Raw genomic sequence first — 8,790 nt, 5'->3', positions numbered from 1 at the left:
AGTCTTCTGAACTTGGAGCACAGCTGTAAACGAAGTGAAAGACATGTAGCCCCAAGCACGGCCTCTGTTTCTTATGCAGGCAGGTTTCTGGCCATGCCCTGCAATTGCTCCAAGGAAAAGCAAACCTCCTGTCCCCAAAGCCCTGCCAGCTGCCGGGACGCGGCTCAGCGAGAGTGGGAAAACCATCTGGCAGGTTTCTCCCCTGGGCTCTGCCACAAGCACCTGCCTTTCCCTCCCTGCCCCTCTCTTTAGGTTGCAATGCTCCCCTCCTGCCCCGCCCCCGCCCTGCCCTTCGGGGTCAGAGGCTCGCCCCACAGTCTGGGCTGCACCTTTGCTAATTCTCGCCTGCTGCCTGAGCCCCTCACTTTAGTGCAACAAAATGACACCCGGGACCTCGAGGTTGAAGAGTCATGCCAAAAGCAGTCAACACGGAGCCAAGGAGGAAGCTTCTGCTTCATGTCCTGTTCACTCAAGGTCATTCTGGAAAGTCAAGCAGACCTTGTCATCCTGGAGTCACCAGGGAATAAATAGCACCGGGGCATTTTTCTCTGTGGCTGCTACACCCACACACCTCACTCCACAGCAGCACTTAGGTTCTGGAAGTCCCGGCTCCCTAACCTGGGGTAGGAGCACGGGCAGGGGCAGAACGGGATTGGGGAGCGGGGGGGAATCTAGGATGCAGGGGCCTCGCCCAGCCTGATGGCCCCGAAGAAGGTGGTGTGCTTGCTCATGTTGATGGAGATGTCGGCATGCACCATCTTCACGGCGATCTTCTGCCGCGCTTTGAGAAGGCAGACGCCCGCCGTGTAACACGTGTTGTAGTTGGTTTTGCCCGTCTCGATGCTGCGGGTGCACTGCAGGAAGGGCTTCTCGTCTACCACCACCTCATAGCTGGCAAAGTCAGTGAAGTTGATGTAGTATACCTGGGGGAGAGGCAACGAGAAGGGATTGGGGGCGAGCAGAAGGAGAGGGTGGGCCCTCCCCGGTGACCAGCAGACGCGACCTGCTCACGCGAGCTGCCACTGCACCTCTTGAAGGCACGCTAGTCGGCCAACAGGACGGGCAGGGCGACAGGCTTATTCGCTGTCCTGCCTCCCCTCCGTTGGGCTCAGGGGGTTAAGCAAACCTCTTTCAACAGCACACGGGTGGGACACTCTGCAAGAGCCAGAACCATGCCTCATTCACCCCTTTACCTCCCCCAGTGCCCCCTCCCTGCCCCCTGCCCTCCAGCACAGTTCTCGGCACACATTAGGTGCTGGATCAGTGCTACGGACACAAACGAAGGCGAATCAATTTCCAATTTCCAGCCCCAGGGACCATTTGTAGATAAACTTAGCGGTTACTGATTCCCCAGAGAGGGCACAGGAACAATGTGCGATCTCTTCAGTTCTCTCCGCTTACACCCTGCTCCCCTGCGGCTGAATTTCTCTCACTGATTCTCCCAGTGCCCCTTGGCGCTCTCGTCTGATGACTGAGGAAACAGATGCAGAGGGATGGAGAACTATCCTTCACAGATGAGAGAAAGAATGTGGAAGGGCAAAACTAACTTCGTGGCCAGAAGGAAGTGCTAAGCTGTGTTCAGTGGCATGATGTCCAGGGCATTTTCCCAGTTTGCGTGGGGTACGAGGCCTGAGGCCACTCCCAGTTCTATACCAGGCCCAGAAAATTAATTTTTCTCTTCTTCACTACCCTTATCCTTCACACCCCACCCCCAGCTTTGCTCCCCACCCCCACCAAATGGCACTTAGCACATTGGGATCATACCCCTGGGGACTGGGACACTCGTCTGTTGCCCCATGTCACTTTATGGAAGGCTGCTCCCACCACAGGCTGTTCAGGAGGCTGCAGTGTATTCAGGCGCCGTACAGTTTCTTGGGTCAGGACCCAAGCTGTGCCAAGATGCTCAGTAGGCTCAGCAAATGCTCATGAACCCACCTTCTCTGGCCACTCTCCTGGGAGACCCTTCTGCCGGCTCCAGCGTCTTTCTGTCCATCCACCTGCTTGCTGCCCGCCCCTCAGAGGCCCCGGCCTCAAGGCTCGCCCACCGCTAGCTCTGAGGAGACACCCCATTGGAGACAAACAACAGGGGTGGAAGTGGATGGGCACTGGTCGACCTGGGGAGTGGGCCCTGGGCCAGGATGAGGACAAAAACAGAGGGCGAAAAGGGCTTGAAGAACGACAGCAGGGGGAAGGCAAGAATGACAGAGAAGCAGAAAGGTAGAGAAACAAATGGGAGAAAGAAGAAGGAAAGACAGAAATATTTTTGAGGTGGAGAGAAGGTCCGGAGGTACTGGTCAACCTGGGATGTGGGCCCCAGGCCAGGACGAGGACAAAAACAGAGGGAGAAAAGGGTTGGGAGAACAACAGCAGGAAGGAGGCAAGAGTGACAGAGAAGCAGAAAGGTAGAGAAACAAATGAGAGAAAGAAGAAGGAAAGACAGAAATATTTTTGAGGTGGAGAGAAGATCTGGAGGCACACTCTCACTCCTCATTATAAAGCCAGTAGTGTCGGGAGAAGGGGTTCTCAGCAGCCCTGGAACTGACTTTCAAAGAATATACTAAGGCAGAGTTCAAGTTTGGCAGTAGAACCAAACAACTCAGTGGGGAAACTAGGGCCTGGGGCTCTGTAGGAGGGAATCAGATGGCAGGGTGAGGGCACAGCTGTCACGATACAATCTAACAGAATTAGAGGTGATGGACCTCTTTTCAGTTTTTCAATCATACCTGGCTAGGAAAAAAAACCAGACAGCCCCCTCTCTCTTTCCTCCTTTTCAACTCCCTCCCAGTGTGGCCCCACCCCTTCCCACCCAAAGCAGGACTTTAGCCATTGGTTGGTCTGGGTTGGCTCCACAGTGCCCCTCTGTGGCCTGCACCATATCTGCATTCTGGATATAAGAAGAGTTAGGCCTGAGACCGTACTCACTTCTACCTGACTATAGATGAAGTAGGTGCCGTCCACCAGTACCTCCAACTCCCCACTGCGGGGGTGTAGCTTAAACACCTTGGGGTTCATGGTGATGCGAGACCAATCATTGAGCACTCCACCTGAAAGATCTCAGTATGAGAGAAGGGCAGTCACTCAGTACATGTCAGAACTATCTGGGCAATAAACACAAGAAATATCAAGCCATACACAACCCCCAGCCCCATCCCAACACAACCTGGATAGCCCAGGATGCCAAGCTTTAAGAACAGCATCTGGAAGCAGAGAAAGCAGTCTGTTTGTAAAGTGGCAGCTAGGCCTGCCTCAGGCCCGTGGGGTCTGCCTGTCCTTCTGCTTCTCTCCTTTCCTGACCCCTCTGTCTGGAACGATATTTAACCAGCACCTTCTAGCTGGAATTGGGGGGAAGGTAAGAAGAGGGCGGGCACGCTGCCCTATTTTCTTTGTTGTTCTGGGGCCTGCACAGGCAAAATCCAGACACTGAGGGGCAGGCTAGGTCTTATTATTCCATTTCATCTCACCAGCTATAGCTCCTGAATCCCTCTCCTGTCTTATAGGTTCATGGGTTTTCTCCTTGTCCTTAAGAGATTCCTTTCTATAGTACCTCCACACCCACTCCTTTCTGGAAAGCCTCGCTGGGCCCCCAGGAAACCACTCAGACCAAGGAACTGTCTACCCGGAGAACCTTAGGGACCAGGTGTGAGTCAGACTTCATGGCAGCCGGAGCAAGTGACCACCAGTAATAAAGCCCGGTAGGGGAGAGGGATTCTTATGAGAGTGAGGGATAGACCGCAACGCAGCACTAGAACCAACCAAAGGGATGGAGAGGGTGTCTGGCCACTGAGGCACCCCAGCAAAGCATGTCTCTCAGTAATACCCCATATGGGGTGGAGGGTCAGTCACTCCACCTTGGCTGGGTGGTGGCGGCTGGCTGATGGAGGAGTAAAAGCTTCCCTTTCCACCTTGCAGCAAGGGGGATGTTCCTTCCCACCTCAAGAGGAGGGAGTCCAGGCCTAAGGAGCCTTCTCGCCTCAAAACCATCCATTCCTATTTCAAGAAAATATGTTTTGAAAGTCCATCCTTGGCTAGCCTCAGGAGGTCTGCCTTTCTGAGGTGTAAGGAAACTGGTCTTCTAGAAAAGGTGCCCGTCTTCCCTTAAGGTGGTAAGCAGATGGGATAGGAGTTTGGAGGAGATGCCCTGGCTCTGCCCCTCACGGAGGACCGCTCTGCATGGTATCTTGCTGCCCCTGATGCCCTCACTCTTTATTTTAAATTTTAATTTATTTATTTTTGGCTGTGTTGGGTCTTTGTTGCTGCGCACGAGCTTTCTCTAGTTGCGGCGAGCGGGGGCTGCTCTTTTTTGTGTTGCGGTGCGCGGGCTTCTCATTGCGGTGGCTTCTCTTGTTGCGGAGCACGGGCTCTAGGCACACAGGCTTCAGCAGTTGTGGCGCACGGGCTTCATGGCTCCACAGCATGTGGGATCTTCCCGGACCAGGGCTCGAACCCATGTCCCCTGCATTGGCAGGCGGATTTTTAACCACTGAGCCACCAGGGAAGCCCTGATGCTCTCAATCTTGCTTCTGTTGGAACTAAAGATCAGCATAGACTACTACTGGGGATTGGCCCAGAAGGGTTGGAACCAGTCTTGTTATGTGGTGGGAGCAAAATCAGTAGCTTCTGGCATAACATTGAGGCCACCCATCGAGACACCCAAACAAATCTATTTCCTGCCTGTCTCACCCTTCTCTGGACAGATGGTGATCATGGCCCATCCAGGGCCCTGGGGCCCAAGGTACTTGGTCCCAGCAAGACTGCTTAGGTTTTGGTGCTATTCTGTTCCTACTTATATTTCTGAGGTGATTGAGTCAGGCATTCTGGTGGCACTCCAGGATGTAGCCAAGCCCGATCATTAAGGAAGCGGAGCACAGCCAGTTCAGGACTGACTGGGCTCTTAGAAGCTGTCCCCATGCAGCAGGTTTCTGAACCTTCATTTACTGTTTCTGTACTCACAGCCCCTCCCAGTAAGCGTCTGGCATCTTGGCTGGCTTGCTGCTTCCCGAGGCTCCTGGGGGTTCATGCATTTTAGGCTTTGTGCACCCTGGGGACTGGACATTATCTCAAAGCGCTGTTCTTTAATGAACGTTCATGTCTCTTTGAGGAAGAAAATGAAGCCAATCATTCAGTGGAGTATACACACACATCTCTGAAGTGGCATAGTGCGGTGGAGAGAGTCAAACAGATGTGGTTTTGAATCCCAGCTCCTACGCTTAACGGAAACCTTGGGCCAGTTAATTAACCTCTCTGAGCTTCAGTTTCTGTCTCTGTGAAAAGGAGCTAATGCCTACCTTTGTCGTGAGGATCAAATCAAATCAAAGACAAAGAAAGTATGCTGAAAACTCTAAAGTACCATACAGATATAAGGCAGTAGATTTAGTATGGTGTTGTCCAATTTGTCTGGCACTCTTTCCCCACCTTTTAAATGCAGGGATTACACTAAATTAGGGTTTCTAACCTCCTGAAATCCACCCCCCTTTTCATAGACACTAGCATCTCATACTCCCTGGAGAGTCTAACATGCCCCCCACTTCCCTGAGAGAAATGCCTCCTCCACCCACTTTCTGTGTAGACCCATCAGACAAGAAAGATTCGATTTTATGTCGTTCTACTTTCTCTAATTTGTACTGTGAAAATGGTGATGAAACTACACATATCCCCAAGGGTGACTCTGATTCAGCCTCCACCTCCCAAGAATCCCTGGTTTAGACAACGTCTCAAGTCCCTTTCAGTTTCCTCATCAGCGATTCTAAATGCAATTTGTAGTAACCTTAGGGCAAGCAATTACTCAGGACAGCCAGCAGAGGGCAAAATGGAGTAGAGAATGGCCCCTAATGTCAAGGGTATCTCAGGGGCCTGGGAGGAACAAGGCTGGGTGACTATTTGAAGGCTGGGGGTAAGGGGAGGAGAAACTCTCCTTAGGGAGAGAGCCTACTTTGACTCTTACCATTCTTGACTTGGATTGCTGACCCTTGGCCCTGTAGATGCACCACGGCTGGCTGGGAGGATAAGAAGGACAGAGAGAGTAGTCACCGTGAGAAATGGATGCTTGCTCAGCCACCGGTTGCCAGGATTCCACCTCTGGTTTCTAGTCTTCATTTGTATCCCAATTCTGATCCCTCTCCCCTTTCTTGGGATGCGAGTGGCCACATTTCTACTAGAGGGTAATATGATTTTGTAACTCTGCCACTTCATAGCTGTGTGACCTCAGCCAAATGTAATGCCTCTGAGCCTCATTTCGCTAACTGTTAAACGGGGATCATGAGAATTTCTGTCTGACCTCTCTCACAGGGATGTCTGAAGATCAACTGAGGTGACGAATATAAAATGCCCTGCAAGCCATCAAGCACCGTGCAACTGTGTAGATTGATCGCCGTGACCAAACAGCTGTAGTGAGGGAGGCTGAGATGAGACAAGGCGAGGTGGCGGAACCTGCCAGTAGAGACGGATCAGGAAGCTCAGAGACTAGGGAGGAGCCCTTCAGGCCATGAAGGCAGAAGTCTAGGCTGGGCTTGACCCAGAGCTGGTTGGCTGATTTTCAAGGACATACTCTTAAACTTCTAAGCTGCTGATGTCAGATGGTCTGAGGGCCGACAAGGTGTCTGGGGTGGCCGGGGAGGCAGAGATCCAGGTGAATAGGCCTGACTGGCAGCTGACTATTGGGTTTGGCAATGGTGACCCTCTGTCTCCTGGGGAATGGGGGAAAATGGCCATGACAAGACTCCGTTCCCTTGCTAAAGGCGGGCCCTGGGGCAAAGCTTTTCTATTCATAGAGATGGAGGAGGCTGTGAATGAAGAACCTCAGAACCTCCAGGGTCTCCTCACAAGATAAAGCCTCAGCAAATTTAATAGGGAGCAAACTCAAGGGTGGCTCTAGCCTGTGGTCTTCCCTCCTCTCCAGCAAGAGAGCAATTCCCAGCCAACCTGGTTTTCTCGAGTTCCAGCTTTATCAGCAGCACCTGCAAAACAGGACAGGCCAGTCAGAGGGTGTGCTCTTTCTACTTCCTTTACTCCTCACCTAGGCAGCCAGTGGCACTGAGCTTTTGCTCCCTGTAGTGAAGCCCTGTCTGAGTGTTATTTTCCAGGGCTCAGAAATGGAGGGAGAGTTAGGGTGTGATGCAGCGCACAGGGGTAGGAGAGGACACCCCTTCCTTCTCTTACTTGCTCCCGACCTGCATCTTCAGTGGGCCTAGCAACCAGCAGGGAAACTGGCCTCTCACCAACGCTGGTCTAAGGGAAGTGCCACCGAGCCCCTATGGAGACAGAGGAGAGTGTTTTCCTGCCACCACGTGACCCCGAGACGACGGTGCTTGCTTCTTTAACCTTTTGCTCCCTTCCTATTAATTTTCTTCACAGAACGCATTGCCATTTGTAAATATCTTGCTTCTTTAATTGTCTCTCTCCTCCTGTAGGACATAAATTCCACAAGACCACTTATCAATATATCTCTTGCACATAGAAAGTGCTCAATTAATATTTGTGGAAAGATTGGATGAAAAAAAAACCCCTAACTGCATCTCTTGGGGCCACGGTGACACTCATTAGCCCTGTTTGAACTATGAGTCAAAGAATCTGAGTCTTGTGGCGGTAAAGACCCAGAGAAATCAGCCGTAAAGACTCCATTTCTGTAAAGCCCCAAGATACAAGAGGGGAACAGGAGAAGGAAATAACAACTGACCTAAGCCCAGATAGTCTGACTCCTGTCAACTTCAATTAGGCAGGTTTGGATCTGGATCTATATCTTTTGGATGCCCTTCTGGGCCCAAAGGGAAAGATGCAAAGAGATTAAATGCTCTTCAAATGGGCAATGTGGTGGGGGGAAGGATATAGTGCAAAAAGCACTTGGTTCCTCAGCAAGTTGGTCTTGGTGCCTGTGTCTGCCTCTTCTACAGCCTGAGTGATTCATAGGTTGCCAACTCCTTGACCGTCAGTGACTACTTGTCTACCTCTGTGGGAAAGACATTTCAGAGTTCAAGGAATGAGACTGCTCTAGGGCTTGTCATTCTGCCCAGTCCCCAGCATTCCTCCTCATAGCCTATTTCTAATGAAACATCAGTAAGTGAAACTGAATGCTGGGAATCAGAGCAGACCAAATCCATCCCCTGTGGAAACTCCGGTGAACCTTAGGGCCTCTATCTCTGGCTCATGAGTTTACAGAGAGGCCTAGAGTCAGGGAGGGCTTATGACAGAAGGCTTGAGACAGGTCAGGAACAGGTGTCTCTTCCTTGACAAGCTGGTATAAATAAGAAGTTAGAGCAGGGCTTGTTCAATTCCCAGCTCTCTACTGAGCTAGGAGACCTGCATTTCTTACTGCACACCACTGCATACCACCATTTGAAAATGCTCTTGGGATCACCCACTCTTGCTCTATTAGAGAACTTTTAAGGAGCCTAGGAGGGTGGAGAGATGGAAGAACTCACCAGAAGGTCCCTGGAGACCAGGGGGTCCTTGAGGACCAGGAGGACCTGGAGGGCCGGGTGGTCCCATAACAGTTGTTCCTGGAATTCCAGGAATCCCTGGAATCCCTGGGGGTCCTTGGGGTCCTGGAGGTCCTGGAGGTCCTGGGGGGCCATTGGGCCCAGGAGGTCCTGCCTTCTTTCCTGAAAGACAAGATTAGGTATTACATTTGTAGTTATTGACTGAGAGTGTACTGTCAGGAGTTCCTCAGCCTTCTAATGACACAAAGTCGGCCCTCTGGGAGTTCCTGCTCTTAAAAAGGTGGATACTTTTATCATACGTGATACACACACACAACACACACACACACACACACACACACACACACACTCCCTACCC

At 51.7% G+C, this 8,790-nt stretch overlaps 1 protein-coding gene across 1 annotated transcript in view; it reads right to left on the bottom strand.

Moving 5' to 3' along the window:
- Positions 1 to 313: 313 nt before the first annotated feature.
- EDA (ectodysplasin A) overlaps positions 314 to 8,790 on the bottom strand; it is a gene marked incomplete at its 5' end in the record, with an annotated part of 96,045 nt that continues 87,568 nt past the window's right edge. Inside the window, 5 exons of the mRNA XM_024756358.1 lie at positions 314 to 923; positions 2,923 to 3,053; positions 5,942 to 5,993; positions 6,919 to 6,953; positions 8,415 to 8,594. Coding sequence (XP_024612126.1) covers positions 672 to 923; positions 2,923 to 3,053; positions 5,942 to 5,993; positions 6,919 to 6,953; positions 8,415 to 8,594 — 650 coding nt within the window. The remainder of the gene's footprint in view (positions 924 to 2,922; positions 3,054 to 5,941; positions 5,994 to 6,918; positions 6,954 to 8,414; positions 8,595 to 8,790) is intronic.

Source organism: Neophocaena asiaeorientalis, unplaced genomic scaffold (assembly GCF_003031525.2).
Source record: "Neophocaena asiaeorientalis asiaeorientalis breed wild unplaced genomic scaffold, Neophocaena_asiaeorientalis_V1.1 scaffold801, whole genome shotgun sequence".
In the NCBI taxonomy this organism is placed as follows: Eukaryota; Metazoa; Chordata; class Mammalia; order Artiodactyla; family Phocoenidae; genus Neophocaena; species Neophocaena asiaeorientalis.
The sequence above is the reverse complement of the archived record's forward strand: the minus strand, read 5'-3'. Positions and strand labels throughout refer to the sequence as shown.